Source organism: Colletotrichum karsti (genome assembly GCF_011947395.1).
Source record: "Colletotrichum karsti strain CkLH20 chromosome Unknown Scaffold30, whole genome shotgun sequence".
In the NCBI taxonomy this organism is placed as follows: domain Eukaryota; kingdom Fungi; phylum Ascomycota; class Sordariomycetes; order Glomerellales; family Glomerellaceae; genus Colletotrichum; species Colletotrichum karsti.
The window spans coordinates 271,628-289,899 of NW_024065930.1; the positions used below are offsets into that span (position 1 = coordinate 271,628).

An 18,272-nucleotide genomic window follows, 5' to 3' on the forward strand; every position below is an offset into this window, starting at 1 on the left:
ATTGACGAGATTCAAATCACTCAAGCGAATTCGTAGGACACGTTCCACATAAATCAAACATATGCTTCCAAAATTCAGGTGATAACCAATCTTAACGGCTCTATTGCATGCGAAGAGTGAACCTCATCGACAATAATATTTTGCTTATGTATGAGGGCTCGGCGCAAGAATTGGGTCCCAGGTCTTGACCAAAATTCTCAATGGAGTCCGGTGGCTTCAGCCCGCCGAAATTGTACGTAGGGGCCGTCCTTCATGCTGGTGAACGCCCAAAAGATCTGGTATTCGTTCTTCAAGTCACCTCGACCCTCTCCAACATTCCCCTGTCCAGTTTCGTCCCGGCGAAAGTCAAACTCGCTGATTACTGCAGCCATTGCGAGAGAAATCTCAATCATGGCCAGGCCCTTGCCCACGCAGTTCCTGGGGCCGACAGAAAAAGTGCCGTACGCTGCTTTGGCTTTCGCCACCGCTTCTTCCCCAGCGACTGCTGGTATCCATCTCTCCGGCCAGAATCTGAAAGGTTCTGGGTAGTATTCAGAGTTGTGGTTGATGGAATAAATGCCAGTTCCGATGTCGTATCCAGCTGGGATATGAAGGTCGCCGACATTTAGGCCGCCGGCTTGCACTTCTCTCCACATTGCACCAGCTGCTGGAGGGGAGAGACGGGCTGCTTCAGTGATGCATGCCCGAAGATAAGTGCACGAGGATAGTTTTGGCCCCTGAGTAACCTCCGCCGCAGAGCGGAAGATAGCGCGCACTTCTTTGACGACCTTCTCATAAGCCTCCGGATACCTTGAGAGATAGAAGAAAAGCGCGGCCATCGCAGTAGATGACGTATCGGATCCTGTAACCTGAAGTCAGCTTGAAGCCTAGAAACTGATATTTCATAAATCCCGGTGGTCCTTACCAGCAATGATCAAGAGGTTGCTTTCAGCCCAGAGCTGCAGCTGAGATAGGGATTCTCCTGTTTCGGGATCTTCTGCAGCCAGTAGCTTTGAGAAAAGGTCGTTCTTGGACTTTTCTGAAGACTGCTTTCGTTTCTCCATGATATCTTTGCTCTTCATGGAGAACCGCAGGGCCTTCTTGCGTGCATTTGGGAACAAGAGCTTGTGAAGTCTCATGTCCTCCAACTCTGGCAGCTGCATCAGGAAGCTAACTCGACGCATTTGACCCAATATGGCATCCGCAATCCAGTGATTCTCAGAATCTTCCATGAGATGGTATGACATCCCGAACACTAGTTGTGACATCACGTCAAATGTGAAGTAGTCGCCTGGGTTTGGGTCAGCAGGGAGAGGTACGCTCCAGTGCCAAATCGGGCCCTACTTACACCAATGTGCCATGTTTTTAGCGCACGTCCATCCATCTCCAGGGGCATCGGCGTTGGGGTCGAACTGATCTTTACTTGATCCCAAGCTTGAAGTGAACAATCGAGCCAGACCAGTCAACTCAGAGTCAATGTTTCTTATGTATGAGTCCGAAAGGCCTTGGTTGAGAATTCTTCGAAGTTTCCCGTGTTTCGTCTTATCAACAACACTTTGGGTTGCTTCGACGCCCTTCACGAGCGAGATTCTGTGATACGACTTGGCTTTCCGGACGTTTTTACCGTGGCCATAGATACCTCGAACACCTGTTAGTATGAGATACAAAGCAGGTGCCGTTCAGATGCTTACCTTTCAACCCAGCTTCGGTGTTGATCAAGAGCCTGTTAGGGCCGTAGCGGACGACATCTCCTGAATAGGCGTGTAAGTGATGAGAGAATACTCAGCTCGACAGTAACCACGCTTACCATACACTTCATGGCAACGCCAAATATCGACATGAAGATCACCGATGTACGTGTGATACACAGAGTACCAGCTGGTCAACTTTGCCAAAGTCGGGCCGGGATACTTGGCGTAAGGGTGGAAGTATAGCCGGTAGACACCAATGGCGATCTATGGCGAAGTTCAGTGCCACTTCATTCAACACCTTTTACAACACTTCTCCAACCCGAAAAGTTACTACTTACAAGTACTAAACAACACACTCCAGCCGCAATGCCGGAGAGACGTCCCAGCAGCGCTAGGAATTGAAATATCAAGCTCAGCATGATCGTTGACTTCCACACTATGAACGAAGCCGCAATCTCACAACGTGAATTGAGAAGTCCACGCCTCCGCAACAACGTCTGTTAGTGAACGACCAGGGGTCCTACCGCTAAGTTCAGAGGCTGCGTTGAGCATTTCGCGGAGGAAAATTGCTACAAATGGCTGTGACGTGAGCCTGACTCACGGCAAGAAAGCGGCTGCTGCGACACAGCAGAAGCTAGGCGCCAACTAATGTGCTGTAAACGAAGGAACACCCTGTAAGTAAGTAGTTCGCAAGCGTACTGCCTCGGAACGCGCGGTTGACACGGAACCGCGGGAGCCTATTGACTTGATACAGATCAAAGAGATCACTAGAATTGGAGCCGTTGTAAGGATGAATTACTTAGGTCTGGCTGCATGCGCAGCGGCATGTTTTGTGAGTTTTTCTAGAGGCGAATGATGCTGTTTTGTCAAGATACTCAACGGCGTTCAGATTGCTTTTCTGCTTGTGAAGCAGCTTGTTTTCCACCCACTGGCGGCGTATCCAGGTCCCCTGCTGGGAAGATGCACCAACCTCTACGCCGCGTATCATGCGTGGAGGGGGACCCTTCACATTGATATGTATCGATGCCATCAGAAATATGGTATGCTTCTCCGTATGATAGCGAAGTTATTGGCACATTGCTAACATGTTGTTCAAGGTCCCATCGTTAGATACTCGCCGTCCCGTTTGCTAATCAACAGCAGCACAGCTGCTAGAGGTAACCCACGGTGCCTGATCTCCCTGGTTTCAGCTGGTCTCGGAACTAACATCTCTTGCAGAAATCAGCTCTCACGGGGCAAATGTCATCAAGTCCAAGGCATACCAGGCACTCGTCCACAGCGCCCCCAATACACTTACTATTCGCAACAGAGAGGATCATGCCCGAAGACGGCGCATCTTGAGCCTCGCCTTCTCAGATGCGCAGCTGCGCGCCTACGAAGCTATTCTGTTACGCCACATCGACACACTCTGTTTGAACCTCACCGACAATGCTCGGTCACAGGCATCTGCTTCGGGTTCTGAGGCCCTGGACATGGCGCATCAGTGTAAGACACATCTCAGGCGTATTCACATGGGAGTGTGTGTCTGACCAGTACAGTTGACTACTTCACATTCGATGTCATGTCGGAGGTCATCTTCGGCATGAAGTACAACGCTTTGAGAGAGCCCAAATATCGATTCGTCATGAAAGCGCTTGAGGAGTCAAATGTCCGCATCAGCGCCCTGGTTCAGGCCTCGAGCCTTGCACTCGGCAGAATCGACAAGTACTTGTTCTCCGGATCCATCAAGTCCAGAAACAAATTCCTTGGGTTTCTCGCCGGCCTGCTGAAGAATCGATCCAAGGCGTCTTTTTCCGACAACGGCAATGTGTTTTCATACTTGGAGACTGCCAAAGACCCCGATGGCGAGTCGACACTCAGCAAGTCTGAAATCCGGGCAGAATCAGCCACCCTGGTTGTTGCTGGTGAGTGCCTTCTCCTCACCGCTGCTAACACGTCGTGTTCTGATGTTCGTCTACGTTAGGATCCGACACATCCTCGACCACCTTGGCAGCGACACTGTTCTACCTGAGCGGCAAACCCAAGGCGTACGCCAAACTTTGCCACGAGATCAGGTCAACCTTTGAAAGCGACGATGATATTCGTCTCGGCGCCAAGCTCACGTCGTGCACCTACCTTAGAGCATGCATTGACGAGGCACTTCGCATGTCACCTCCAGTTGGGGGTGCTTTGTGGCGAGAGATTCGTCCTGGAGGAATGACCATCGGATCTCTTGTACTTCCGGAAGGAATCGATGTCGGCACTGGAATCTACAGTCTTCATCACCATGAAGATTATTTCGAGTCACCCTTCAACTACAAGCCTGAAAGATGGCTGGTCGGGGAAGATGGATCGACCAAAGAGTCGGTAGAGGTGGCGCGAGCCGCATTCTACCCTTTCTCTAGCGGGCCTCGAAGCTGTGTAGGCAAAGGATTCGCTTATCACGAGACCACATTGACATTGGCCAAAGTCGTCTACAGATTCGACTTTACCAGGTCTTCGGAAGACCAGAAATCATTCGGCGGCTCGACGGGGAACACAAATGAGTTCCAAATGTGGGATCACGTCACCTCTGCCAAAGTCGGCCCTTGGCTTCGTTTTCAGGCAAGGTGAAATTCTGGAGAAATGTTCAGATGAAATCTTGAGCGCCAAAGACACCGAAGACGAGAATATGAGGATTACATATTCGATCGTAAATCTACAATACAGCGTACATACTTTCCCACATCATTCCTGTTGCCTTCATTCTGGTTTTCAACGCTGTCAATACACGCAACTCCAACGCCATTCTGTTCGTAGAGCTCGCTAGAGCATTGGATGGGTCTGTGGCTGGGCTGCGTCAGGTACAGCCATGTCCCCTGTAACCGCATCACGTCAGCTCTCACATCATGAACAGTGGGCCCTCAAAGTTGGCGAACAATCAAAGGCACATTACTCGGTAATTGCGAATAGCTTCGTTTGATTGGGTATTCATGCATGTAAACGGGTCAAATAGGCAGAGCTGGCTCCACGGTGCTGGAATGTGGTCTGAAGGTAGTCACACGAAGCATACTGCAGAGCATCCCGAAAGCTTCGCATGAGAACAGGCGGCCTGTTCTGAGCTGCAGCCATGGAGCTTAGTCTTGCGAGCATTGTATTGCTCACGTTGCTCCCACTAATACATGCTCAATGCAAATGTGTAAGTTCGTCTGCAGCACATGCCGGGTGAAGACAAATTCTGCAACCATGCTGACACTGTTGTGGGAAACAGATGCCGGGGGACAGATGCTGGCCTTCGGACAAAGAGTGGGGCCGGTTCAACAGCTCCATCTCCGGGCAGCTCGTCCGGACGACTCCACCAGCCGCTCCGTGTTATGCCGGACCGAGCCGGGATGCATCCGCTTGCGAAGCCGTGACCCAAGGTTGGACAACGTCGAGTTTCCAGGCATCGCAACCCATCGGCTACGACTACCCACTCAACACGTCTTGCCCATTGACTCAGTCTACTGCCAACGCTCCGTCGGCGAATTGCAGCATCGGGAACTCACCGGTTTATGCTGTCAACGTCACCGATGAGGAGGATATATCGAAAGCAATTCAATTCGCCAGCAAAAACAACATTCGCGTCGTGATCAAATCAACTGGCCATGATTTCCTTCAGAGGTAAGCAGATCTCTTGTCGAAAATAGTCAGGCCCTTTTGCTAAGTACGGGCATACAGGTCGACCGGCTATGGTAGTTTATCAATCTGGTTACAGAACTACCGGCGAGGATTCAACTTCCACGACGACTTCCAAGTTGTCAACGAGTGTCCCAAGTCAGACTGGAAGGGCAGTGCACTGACAATAACTGGTGCATATTCATGGTCTGAAATCTATCCTACGGCATTTGAGAAGAACCTCATTGCTGTTGGAGGAAATAACCGGGTAGGACCTCCATGAACTTTTGACTTGATTGCGGTACATTATTTTACTCAACATTCATAGGGTCCCTGCAGCACGGGTGGATGGACGCAAGGAGGCGGCCACAGTCCCGTCACTCGATACTATGGGCTCGGGGCTGACCAGGTGTTGTCTGCCAAGGTCGTCTTAGCTTCTGGAGAACTGGTCACGGCAAGTCCTTGCAATAACACCGATCTCTTCTATGCTATTCGGGGCGGCGGTGGTGGTACATACGGAGTCGTCACCCAGATGACGGTCAAGACTTACCCGACGAAGAACATCGACGTGATCGACGTCGTCATTGGCATAGGGTCGACGAACGCGAATACCTCGTCCCGGTTCCTCGATGCCATGACCGATATCTACTCGGCGTACCCTTATCTGTCCGAGGTCGGCTTCGCTGGATATGGTGCCTGGGCCATGAACAGCCCAGTTCCTGTGGGCGGCAACTTCACCACCATCTTTACCCAGTCTTTCACTACGCTGGGAAACGATGCAGCTGAGACGACACGGCTGTTCAAGCCTCTTGCCGATAAGCTTATGCCTCTCAAAGACGCGGGGTTTACCGTGTCGATCACGCAAAAGGCGTTCACCGACTACGGCTCATACTACGGAAACAAGACGGGTACCGACGCGACCGTAGGCACTGTCTCTGCTCTCGCGTCTAGACTGTTGGGGAAGTCAGCTTTGGAAGGCGACCGAGCACACCTTCGCAAGGCGATGGAAACTATGGCCGGAACCAATGGCAGTGCGGTATTTCACACTATTGTTCACCACGGCCTCGAAACAGCGCCGGAAACGAGAGACACATCAGCAGCTGTACAGCCGGGCTGGTACGACGCCGTGATTCTCGACATCTTTGAGAGACCAGTTCTCAATGGTTTGCTCTCAGTTTCGGCTAACGTCGACCTATTTGAGGACATTCGTCAAAATGTGCTTCCAATCTATCGTCAATTGTCACCGCACACAGGCACTTACATGAACGAAGCGGACTGGGGGGAGACGAAGTTTGAAGAAGACTTCTATTCTTCGAATTGGAAAAGGCTCATTGAGATCAAGACCAAATATGACCCGGCTGGTGTTTTCTACTGTCAAACTTGCGTTGGCAGTGATGAGTGGACTCAAAACGATGATGGCACACTGTGTCGACGTTGCGCATCTAGGGATGGCCGTTGCAATGGCCGTAATGATGCTGCAGAAGGCATGTGCGCGTGCTGGTAAGGATGGAATGCAACCGAACCAACAATACTTGACTATTTTTCATGTACATTTACTCTTTCATATTACATAATAACACATGTACTGGCCTTAACAGACTGTCAGAACTCAGGCGAGGTCTGAAAAGAACTTTTGATACTATTTGTTACCCACTCTCAGTCCGCCGAGGTACCGAACGGGCTTCAACCCCGAGTCTGCAGCAATCCACATCCACATTGATCTGTTGATACGCGATACAGAAGACACTAATGTTCGGACAGTAAGCACTATCACACCACATTGGATGGTCTTGGTTGCATTATCCTTCACAAAAAAAGTGCCGAGTAAGTGCCTAGTTGTCTGGCCCGGCCCCTCCATCCACACGATCGTCATTGCTCCAAGATTTCACAAGACTCGATTAGCTCCTCTCGCATTCGAGCGGGGCCATTGCAAGGGCTCCCCGACGCGAATGGAACCTCACTCGGGCGATGTCCAGAGGCCCGCTATGTGGACCGCTCGCCGTTCACGGTTCTGATCGTTATGTGCAGCCTGGGTGTCCAGTTGGTGGAGGGTATTGAGGCGTGGTAAGTGATAAAGGTGCATTTAACAGAAGAATTTGAACAGATACTGTCCAAGCAGATGTCTCCGATTACATAGCACATATGCGGAGGACGTTCACGATGACAGTTTTGAGTCTCGGAAACTTCTTGCTTCTTTGCGCGGCGTACGTTGTCGGGAAAGTTCTGTATCAAATCGTTTACTACAGATTCTTCCATCCGCTGGCGAAGTTCCCTGGTCCATTTTGGGGCTCCGTTACCAGACTTTGGATCACATATCACAACATCAAGCAGGATGAGTGCCAGGTGAACCAGGCCCTACACAGGAAATATGGTGAGTCTCGCAGCCGGCAACCTTGATCTGACGCCCTTCCATATGATCAAGACCTCTTGTCTTAACGTCCAATCTGCCTACTGTCTCACGACGGCAATCCACTAACGATTGTGAAGGCCCGGTCATCCGTATCACACCAACCATGTTGCTGGTGAGCGATGCAACGAAGTTGCCAGATATCTACCACCGCAACGCCAACAAGTCTCAGCACTACATCACCGGATCCTTTGGCAGCACGGAGTCCCTGTTCAACATGCAAGATCACGTTGTTCATGCTCGTTTCCGGAAGATAGCTGCAGCGCCCTATGCTTTCTCTAATATCCGCAAAATGGAACCTCTTCTTGATCTCCATATCGAGCGATGGATCCAGAGACTTGACAGCAATTTTGCATCAACCGGGAAGCGATTTGACTTTGCGCCGTGGGCGGTTTATCTCGTGTACGACATCGTTTCTGACGTTGGATTCGGGCAGCCTTTTGGTTTCATCGAGCAGGAGAAGGATGTCGAAGGTCTCATCCAAGGTTTCCATGATGGACTTGTACCATTTGGCATCATGGCCAGATGCTGGCCTTTCACTAATTGGATGAAGAGCACCTTCCTTGGGAAGTACATGGTAGCATCGCCAGAGCAGGATTCGGGCATTGGCACATTGATGCGATTCCGAGACCGTCTCATTGCACAGAGATTTGAGGATATCGAAAAGGGAAACACTAATGGCCGTATCGACTTGCTTCAAACGTAAGCTACCATGGCGTGCCCCATCAGGACATTCGCATTCAATACGTTGCTAACCACTATACAGATTCATCGAAGCCCGTGATGAAAAAGGGGAACCCCTAGATCTGGACTACATCAAGGCTGAAATTCTGCTTGTCCTTCTTGCCGGCGCTGACACGACCGGGACGGCATTCCAAGCCTTCATGATGTATATCGTGACAACCCCCGGCGTGTATGAGCGGCTCATGGGAGAGATCGATCGTCAAACTCGAGTCGGCAATCTCTCAAACATTGCTCAATACGCCGAGGTGCAGCAGTATTGCCCCTACTACACGGCTTGTATCCGGGAGACTATGCGACTGACTCCCTCTGCACCCAACATCTTCCCTCGAATTGCCCGAAAAGGCGGCCTAGAGCTGTTTGGAAAGCATGTTCCTGAGGGCACTGAGGTGACTTGCAATCCTTGGCTTGTCCACCGGGATGAAGCCATATTCGGACCAGATGCCGAGGTTTTCAGACCGGAGCGATGGTTGGAGAGCGAGGAAAAGACGAAAGAGATGCTTAAGTACAACATGGGATTTGGCTATGGAGCGAGAGTATGCCTGGGTCGCGATCTTGCTATGATGGAGCTGTCAAAGGGTCCTCTTCAATTCCTCAGAACGTTCAAACCGGAGGTTCTTAACAAGGATCAGCCAGGCAAATATGTAATCAAGGGTGGTGTAAGTTTCTTTGAGGACATGTGGATGACAGTTGGGCAACGACCAAAGGTAATTTGAACGTCACACGATAATGGAGCAATACAAGAGCCTTGTTCATAGCTATCCATCCAAATGCGCAAGGATTTTGACTAGAGTCTATCAATTCTGGCCCTTCCAATGGCAGAATTCAATTCAGTTCAGTTTGAATATACTCAAATTCCTATGATCTTGTCAGTCTTTGAATCTCCAAGTGTTCGTTGTATGGGATCAAGAGACATACCGCTACGTTCAGGGTTGGGAGCCTGGTACCAGTGCTGTAGATGGCGAAGTGACTACCAACGAAGTTTTGCCAGCCTTCAACATACGACTGCAGCCAGCTATTTTCAACACTGGCCAGCCATGTAGGAGCTTTGCAGCCAGTAGAGTAGCCCAAGCGATAGCCCACATCTTTGGCCTCGATGAAAAGCTTTACGGGCCCGCCTTTGGCAACTTCGGCATCCTCGACGTACGTCGTGTTTAGAGTTGCATCCGGGCCCGTCCTAGTACGAACGACGATGGCACGCTTCTGGGTAGCATTTGAGTAAGTGAGCGCGATCTCGTTGTGGAAGTGGATGCTCAGGTAGATGCTTGCACCGGCCTCTTGCCTCCAGTTCTCAGGTTCGAATGCGCTGACCTCGGTGCTGAATGTGGTGTTAAGATCAACTTGTTTCCGTAACAGCGCCGCAGGAGTCTCTCTGTCGTTCAAGGTGTATACATTCCCTCTAATCCTCAGCTTTCCGGGGCTAGATTCAAAGTCTTTGAAGTCTTTGTATGGGGTGCGGAGGTAGTAGTATGATTTATCGACGAGGCCGCCTTCAAAGTCGTCACGCCATACCTGAGGTCGATCGAGATCGTAGAGCAGGTCGGGCACGTACTCGGTGATGGCTTCATTGTTGTTGAACACCGGCCATCCATCGGCGTCCCAAGTAACTGGGCAAAGAAAGGTTTCTCTCCCGAGTTGAGGAAGACCGCTGCTGTTACGTGGGTTTTGAGGTCGCGTTGCGAGAAAGACCGCCCACCAGTTCCCCTCGGTGTCATTAACAATATCTGCGTGGCCTGTGGCGAGAACCGGCCGCGACATGTCTTCTCCGTTCCAAAGTACTGGATTGTGCGGATTGCCATCCCAAGGACCTTCAAGGCTTTTCGAGCGGTATATGTTTGCTTTCTGGTTGCTCTCGGTTCCAGAATCCGCCGTGAGCATGTAGTATGTTCCGTTGAACTTGTAAAGATGACTACCCTCGGTCTGTCGAAGTCAGCATCGTCACGTTGACGAGACATAGCCAGGTTTGTGACGAAAGCTGATAAACTCACCAACGGATATCCAAGCTCAGGTGGCACTGTAGTAGTGTGGAGAAGCCGTGAATTGCTCAGAGAGTCCCCAGTCTTAATATCAATTTCAGTGATCCAGTTCGCAAAGTTTCCGTTCTCTACAAACTCCGAGAACGTGGAAGTGAAGTAAACTTTTCCGTCTTCGTCGAAAAATAGATCGCCATCGAACCCCCACTGGTCGACGTAAGTAGGGTCACTCCAGCTGTTCTCGTCGAAGATGTTGGTTGTGGTCACATAAAATGACCGAGGAACTCTGGTCACCTGTCGTCCGAAAGTGAGCCGCCGGGCCTCGGTTTCACTGGTTTTGAGTGCGCACTTACATTGTCAGGAGGGTTGATGACATCGAAAGCGGTATCCACCAAGTAGAAAACACCATCGTGATGTCTCAGGGTCGGTGCAAATATACCTCCACTTGGCGCAGTCCCTCGAAGGTTCAGCTGTGAAGGCCGTGTGAGAGCATGACCAATATTCTCCCATTTAACACTAATGTGCGTTTAGTTGAGAGTTCTTGCTAAACCCGAAACTTCGTGACTCAGCGACTCACAGGTCTGTTGAGTGGTAAATTGGTACTCCTGGGAAGAATTCGAACGTGCTGGTAGCTAGAAAAAAGTCGCTTCCAACCCTAATGATCGTGGGATCTGGGTTGAATCCCGGGATGATGGGGTTAACAAGCCCATTTGCAAGCCCTGAGAAAAAAGACTACTGTTAGCATTGTGCGCGATAACTGCAGTAGATGGATAGAATCACCTGTAAGCTCGAAAATGACCGAAGCCAGTAGCGCCAGAGACGGAAAGATCATCGCATCTAACGGCCTACGAGAGGATAAGCGACTGAGATTTCTTTCGGCTTGACGAATATTCAGCTTGGATGATGAAACATACATTACGGGCAATTTGTAGTGCCAATAGTTGTTGTCCAAGATGACGTTGATGCAACCCCTCACGGGTAAATGCACTCCTCAATTTACCCCAGATTCCGGTCCAGTCGTCATGTTGCATCCTGAGCTCAAGTGGGACGATATCTGGGCCATTGCACCATTCGGACTTCGCTATGAAGCTCGCCCGAGGTCATAGTTCTTATTGCCGCTGATACATGAGTGGCGGTTGCTAAATGCTGCGTCCTCATTTGTAAGGTGAGGTGTCCAACATCACTGCCATCCTCCGAACGCGAAACTGGGAATTTGGTTTTACATGGAGAGGAAGAATTGTTTTGAGGCTCCCAAGTTGACAGTCTATGTTGATTCTCTATGTCTCGCAAACAAGCGCTGTATATATCCTTACAGACTGTACGGTTGAGCAGCGGCTTGTGCTTGTGCTTCATCAAGTGACTACACGTAGTCTCGACTTTCCGTAATTATTACGCGACACTACTTTTCTAACTCCAAGTCCTGTCCGTCTGGGTTTGTGATGAACACGAGACAAACCATTTTACTTGAGAGCTTCGCACTCTTTCTCAAGAAGAAAGATTTCATTGACTCATGAGCCAGTTCACCAAAGCCACCGAAAATATTATAGCAAGCCCCTGTGTGCCGAGTTTTGTGGCGCCGCTCTTGTTGTCCTCATCTCCATTAGAGTCAGTGCCATTGCCGTTTCGGTTGCCGCCGTCGTTGTCGCCTCCGCTTCCGTTTCCTTTCCCATCACTGTTCCCGCTGTTGGACTGACCCTTTGCCGGAAGAGCTCTGACACAGCTCAACTTCGCGAAGCCAGGCTCGACATCAAAGAGAGATTCCGAGTTGTTATCGTAGCGCCCAAACATTGTGACAATAGGATGATAGCTTTCGGTCTGTGTCTTCCACATCTCTTGGGTATCCTCCACTGTTGTGTTCTCGTTAATCGTGAACCCGCTTTGCCAAGTAGTTGAGCCATTGAGATACTCCAAAGGCACTCCCCAAGCTACTCAATGTGTCAGTCATGATGTTTCATCCTAGTGAGCCCGGCAGTATTACGTACTAGGGAGCAGTGGCTTGTTGTCTTCAAGCTTGGTATCCTTGCATTCATCCGGAACCTCAAGTTCGAAGCACCTGTGGCGCGAACCATATGTCCCCTCTGGTTCAGAGTTGATCCAGTAGGATATACTTGCGACTTTTTCCAGAGCCTTGATACACTCATCAGGTAACCATTGCGCGCAAGAACCATCTTCTGGCAGTTCTAGGTTGTCTGGGTTCGTAGCCTGGGTTTTGTTGCCATATGCCGGGAGATACCAGCGCCAAGCGCAAAAGATCCAGTCGGGATGCGCGTTGACGATCGGCTTGCCGTGGTCGCTTGCGTTTTTGCTCGGTACATACAGCGACTCGGGCGCTGTAATCTTGATGTCGGCACCCACAACAGCGCGACCCCCCAGAATGCTTCCACTTTCACCTCGATCTTCGTTGCTCAAGTCGAGGGCGGTTTTAGAGATCGTCCAGCCGTCCATAGGCGTGCCTGGCCATGGCTTTGAGACGTCGTAGCCGGGAAAAGTGTAAGTACCGCTAGAATTACTAGCCTCGACCGCATCTATCCAGACTTGTTCATCAGCTCCGATGAATTGCGCTCCGCAGGGCGCTGCATAACCACCGAACCCCCACGGACACAATGCATGGCCGCCAGTGATCATCGCCGCTGAGACCGCGACAACCGAAGTCTTGCCTGGGACCATGATGAGAATACTTGTCAGCGTCTAGATCAAACAGATGTACAAGAAGTAGAGTCGTGTGAACGCAGGAAGAACTGCAAGCGACCTAGCATATATATATTTCATTGTTTTCCTTGGAGTCACAACTAGAATTCAGCTCTTCGGGGGTGGATGATTCCATGAGGCCAAATGCACCGCAAAAGGCCCGTCCAGCCGCTGATGATTTGGTGGGCAGTCAACCTGATCTAGTTATCACTACGGCACAGCAGATACGACCTGCATCACATGGTTAATGGAAGACGGAAAAAAGGATCGTAAGCGAGCATTTAAGATTAATCTCCCCTGTTTTCGAGGGTGGTGCGGTCTAGAGCAGTCTAGCGCCGCTGACAAAGTGGCATGCCTGAAGGTACTCCAGCACTGCGCAGTGAGAATCCGAGGCAGTCAAGCCGTTAGAAGTACAGCTGGGAGCAAATCTGAAGTCTGAGGCGAATTGCTGCTTGTTGTGTGGCACATTCTTCATTCGCCTAGCACCGATATCTCGGGATCGGGGCGGCGGCGAAGATGTGGGCCTTGCCGTCTCCGGAGACCCACCCTCCGGAGCTTTATCGGATCGGAACAGAGCAACTCGGCGAGAGACAACGAGTGCTTCCATCACGTCGCGTGGCGAAATACAGGCATGCAAAACTTGGTCTCGTTTAACGCAGACTATGGATTCAGATTCAGAGATTTGTTTCGCTCTTGGAAAGTTGGAGCACCTGCACATTTGATGTTCCTGCTGAAGGCCTACTTTAATAGATGCTTGTTAACAGGCGTCAACGGGTCCTTGCCCGAAATAACCAGCATCACATTCCGCATTGCAAGCTCCTCAAATCCAATTCTCGTTTCAACAGCACCTCCGGCAGTGTGACAAGTAAGACTCACATCTCGCATAGCAAGAAGCCGTGGATTGACGTGGGGCTCGTTGTTGTGGACGTCCAAGCCTGCCGCCACTAGGTGTCCAGAGTCTAGAGCATCTGCCAACGCCTCCTCATCAACCAGGTTACCGCGGCCGACATTGATGAGACGTGATTTGGGTTTCATCTTCGCCAAACGCGCCGAGTCCATGAGGGCCTTGCCACCGACTGCACCACCCGGTGCCGAGATCACCACGCAATCCGACACTGCGAGCAACGCATCCAGGTCCGGGTAACGCTTTGCACCTACTGCTTCCTCTCGCTCCGCTGGCTTGGGAATAGGGTCGACGTAGGCAATCTTCATATCGAAAGCTCCGTGCGCTTTCTGGGCTATGCGGTACCCAATGTTGCCGAGTCCCACGATGCCCAGCACATGTCCCTTCGGGTTGCGCGCTGTTTCGCTGTTGTTCCTGTGCGCATCCAGAAATTGTTCCGGATCGCCGCTTCGCCCTGCGGTATTCGTCCATTGCATGTTTCGGAATACGGAGATGATATGGTACAGCGCCATATCGGCTACGGCTTCGGATGAAGCCGTGGCTCCGTTGCAGTAGAGGATGCCTGTAAGGATGTATTAGTGAACGTCATAAAAGAAATTTGGCAAGAACTATACCTGCATCCGCCAACAAGTCAACGTCTGCCCAGTCATATCCTGCCCCAGCTGATGCGAAGACCTTGGCCGACGCGGGCAGGAGTGGGATCAGCTCCTTGTCCCAACGACCCATTTCGCCGCCAGAATTCCAGAAGGGCCTCATGATAGCCGAGAAGTCGCCCCATCTCTTTTCCTTTAGAGCCTGCAAGAAGGCATCTCTTTGTCTTTCCTCAACTGATGGTCTGATGATCGTTGCGACTTGTTCCAGGTCCTTGTAGAGATCGGGGTTGTACTCGATAGGATCTCCAAGGTGGAGGACAGTTGGTTTTACGGTGCCTGGCATTGTAAGTATGTAAGTATGGAATCGATGGCTCAGAGCAGCATAAGAAGCGAATATATTGTTGCCTCGGGTTTCTTAGAGGGAGGATGTTGCAGGACTCGTGCCGGCCGAAGGTCTGGGTGACTTGACTTTCTAGTATTTGACAACGCCAGAGGAGCGGAGCCGTGACGGGAGGTGAAGATTGGCCGGCAAGCGGCGTTCGCGACATCGGAGACATGTCCGAGCATGTACGTCGCACGTCACCTTGGCCTGCATCAGCGCGTCTGACTCCCCTCAACTCTCAATGGTTGTCTACCACGACAATTCTTGCATCCGGCGTTACGAGCGGGCCCGGCAGACACTGGCCTATAGAGAGTCAATCCGATGGCCGGAACTTTTGTTGAGATTTAGTTCACGCGTCACTGAAGCCATCTTAATCCCGATCGGCTGCACCATCCTACTTTTGTGACTGATCATCGTCTGAGAAGCGTGACTGCGGTGTTGCAAAGCCGCCCCACGACTCCGGACTGACCCCCGCGGTTGTGGGTAGCCCGGGTTGTATGCGGGGAAGCTTCCTCCAAGCAACCAGAATCGCAGGGGATACGTCAAGGCTGAATATTCTTATCTTTGTATTGTCTCCGTAGATATTTGTGTTCTTTGACGAAGGGGTCAACGAAAGTGTTATTTCGAATCGAGGAGTCAGATGTGAGTTGCAGACTACATATATCAAGCTACCTCTGACCTCAACCACGAGCGCTCTCTTTCTACAAGGTTGAGGATAACTTATGTCTGCTACCAACTGGAAGTAATCATTTCTGCTATGACCTGAGCTATGCTGTGTTTGACGGGTATTTCGTTTTTGCGAAAAACACGGTAATACACATTTCCGTGCCCTGGGGTTTCCGTCGGATTAACTGCATCTTGATGCGGCGACTTGCAGAGCTGGCCGGCAACCGTCGCCGCATTATTGCTTTTTCTTTGAGAAACGGCGCTATATCCATGTCTGTGACCTCAGAAGCCAGGATTACGCGACAGCCGACCGGCTCGCAAGTCTCTTCCGACCAACAAAACCATGTGTAGGTCCTTAACCATGCCAGTATCTGACGACTGCCCTCCGCAAACTACCCCAGACCCACAGCTACCACAACTCTCTCCGCATCAGCAGTTGCGGGGGAAGAATCCTCTCGGAGAACCAGCTTCGTATGTGGAGTCAAGTCGGAGGATACGCCGAAGGGCCGAAGCTGGTCTATTTAGGTATGTCTTTAAAGCCGGTTCCATCTGGTCTGTATGTGCCAGTCGAAAAGTTTCAACTCTTCCGAACGTTTCATGCTCTCCCTGCTCACCTCTGTCCATGATGGCAACTCCGGAAGTTAGCGAAGACTTGGCCAAAGGCCCTCAAGTCGATATGCTCGACGATCCCATGAAGCCAAGTTCCGTTGAAGATGACTTCATCGAGGATCGTGACCTGAAAGAGCGACGGTTACTGCGCAGGATCGATGTCCGGATGTAAGTCTGCAATGAAGCTGAAGCAACGATTCAGAGCTGATTATTCTTACAGGATGCCGTTGATGATGGTTCTCTATAAGTCACCCCGACTAGTCAGCATAATCTAAAGGTAGTACTGACACGCCCAGCACACGTCCTGAACTATCTTGATCGCAACAACGTAAGTGATATGACTTTTTATCTATCAACTATGAAATGAGGACTTCATCATGACATTTGCCTTCTCCAGATTGCAACGGCTCGACTCGGTGATTTCGAAAAGGACATCGGACTGGTTGATACGCAATACAACACAATCATCAGCGTGTTCTTTGTCGGTTACATTCTGACACAAGTACCCACGAACATGATCTTGAACAAGATGAGACCAAGTATCTTTCTGCCAGTAGTGATGTGCTGTTGGGCGGTAGTGAGTGCCTCGACTGGCGCGGTACAGAACTACACTGGGGCTGTCATACTCCGATTTCTGCTCGGCTTCGTGGAGGCTCCCTTTTTCCGCAAGTCTCCCTTTCCTGAGGTCTTTGAGACCTTCTCATGCTAATGATACGTAGCTGGAGCACTGTATCTCTTCAGTTCCTGGTACACGAAAAAGGAGCTTGCGGTTCGCATCTCTGTTCTCTATGCCGCTGGTCAAATGGCCGGTGCCTTTGGGGGGCTCCTCGGGAGCGCTATCATGGGCGGTATGAACGGGAAGCTGGGACTGGCTGATTGGAGATGGCTCTGTGAGTTCTTTAAATGACATTGGTGTCGCTCGATCACTATGCTAACACAGCTCACTCAGTCATCATAGAAGGTGTCATTCCTATTCCCGTCGCAGTTTTCACATATTTCACCCTTCCCGATTATCCGGCCACAACAAAATGGCTCACGGACGAAGAGCGAAAGCTTGCCATTCTCCGCATTACCGAAGAGGCGGTTGAGAAAGATGATCGGAGTGAGGCATCCGGGTGGCAGGGCCTCAAGATGAGCTTCACCGATCCAGCTTTGTACTTGATTTGGCTCATGCAGCTGGGTCTCAACACCGCCGCATCCTTCACCAACTTTTTCCCTACCATCGTGGCGACACTTGGGTACAATCAACGCAATACCCTGCTCTTGTCGTCTCCTCCATACGTCTTCGCTGCCATCCTCGGCATCACGAATTCATGGCACAGTGACAAACATCGCGAACGATGGCTGCACATCGTCTGGCCTCAGATTTTCTGCAGCATAGGCTTCATAATCTCAGCCACCACTCTCAACGTCGCCGCGCGGTATACGGCCACGTTCATGATGATGAGCGTCTATGGGTCGTTTGGTTGCATCCTCTCCTGGGTCTCTACGACTCTGCCCCGACCAGCTACCAAACGAGCTGTATCTTATGCCATTGTCAATGCTGGATCTAACCTGGCTTCGATATATGCTAGCTACCTTTACCCAAAGTCTCACGGTCCACAATACTGGCAGGCCAACATCCTCAACGTAGCCTTTTCCGCCATGTGCATCCTGCTTGCCACGTCGTTGCACTTCTACCTCCGCTGGCGCAACAGGAAGCTTCGACAAGCCGGCGATGAGGACTTACGACTCGAAGGCACCCGGGAAGGCTCGCGTTCAAAGGCTCTGGGTGAGCGGTGGCAGTGTCACCCTGTGTATCAGTATACTCTCTGATGCGTTCAGACTGGAAAGACTACATATTCGTATCTTCGGTGGGGCCATCTACCTGTAGTAGTGCTAGATAGCGTGTATTTACAACCACTTCTATTCCTTAAACTATTGCAACATTGAACCACATTCATGAGTGCCTCAATAGTGAAGTCCGGGCTCAGCTCTTCGCATTTGACTCTATCGCCATAGTCATGTCGGGCCCAGCACGCCTT

General features: G+C 50.9%; 4 protein-coding genes across 4 annotated transcripts; 2 read left to right on the forward strand and 2 right to left on the reverse strand.

The window, feature by feature from the left end:
- Positions 1 to 197: 197 nt before the first annotated feature.
- On the reverse strand, positions 198 to 2,089 carry CkaCkLH20_08799 (uncharacterized protein; the record flags this gene model as incomplete). The annotated part of the gene is made up of 6 exons (XM_038891514.1): positions 198 to 841; positions 905 to 1,270; positions 1,328 to 1,618; positions 1,671 to 1,730; positions 1,787 to 1,934; positions 2,009 to 2,089. The coding sequence occupies 6 exons, from the start codon at positions 2,087 to 2,089 to the stop codon at positions 198 to 200; spliced, it is 1,590 nt and encodes a 529-aa protein (XP_038743150.1).
- A 509-nt stretch (positions 2,090 to 2,598) lies between these two features.
- On the forward strand, positions 2,599 to 9,149 carry CkaCkLH20_08800 (uncharacterized protein; the record flags this gene model as incomplete). The annotated part of the gene is made up of 12 exons (XM_038891515.1): positions 2,599 to 2,710; positions 2,768 to 2,827; positions 2,889 to 3,155; positions 3,209 to 3,574; positions 3,634 to 4,022; positions 4,900 to 5,291; positions 5,349 to 5,553; positions 5,614 to 6,448; positions 7,262 to 7,349; positions 7,460 to 7,656; positions 7,773 to 8,394; positions 8,459 to 9,149. 12 exons carry the CDS (start codon positions 2,599 to 2,601, stop codon positions 9,147 to 9,149), a joined length of 4,224 nt encoding a protein of 1,407 aa, XP_038743151.1.
- A 109-nt stretch (positions 9,150 to 9,258) lies between these two features.
- CkaCkLH20_08801 (glycosyl hydrolase family 43) lies at positions 9,259 to 14,934 on the reverse strand (the record flags this gene model as incomplete). Its single annotated transcript, XM_038891516.1, has 9 exons — positions 9,259 to 9,291; positions 9,352 to 10,353; positions 10,422 to 10,700; positions 10,760 to 10,922; positions 10,984 to 11,125; positions 11,915 to 12,331; positions 12,389 to 12,906; positions 13,837 to 14,560; positions 14,613 to 14,934. The coding sequence occupies 9 exons, from the start codon at positions 14,932 to 14,934 to the stop codon at positions 9,259 to 9,261; spliced, it is 3,600 nt and encodes a 1,199-aa protein (XP_038743152.1).
- Positions 14,935 to 16,261: 1,327 nt separating this feature from the next.
- CkaCkLH20_08802 (uncharacterized protein) lies at positions 16,262 to 18,063 on the forward strand (the record flags this gene model as incomplete). The annotated part of the gene is made up of 5 exons (XM_038891517.1): positions 16,262 to 16,416; positions 16,469 to 16,508; positions 16,646 to 16,787; positions 16,968 to 17,138; positions 17,198 to 18,063. 5 exons carry the CDS (start codon positions 16,262 to 16,264, stop codon positions 18,061 to 18,063), a joined length of 1,374 nt encoding a protein of 457 aa, XP_038743153.1.
- Positions 18,064 to 18,272: the final 209 nt, after the last annotated feature.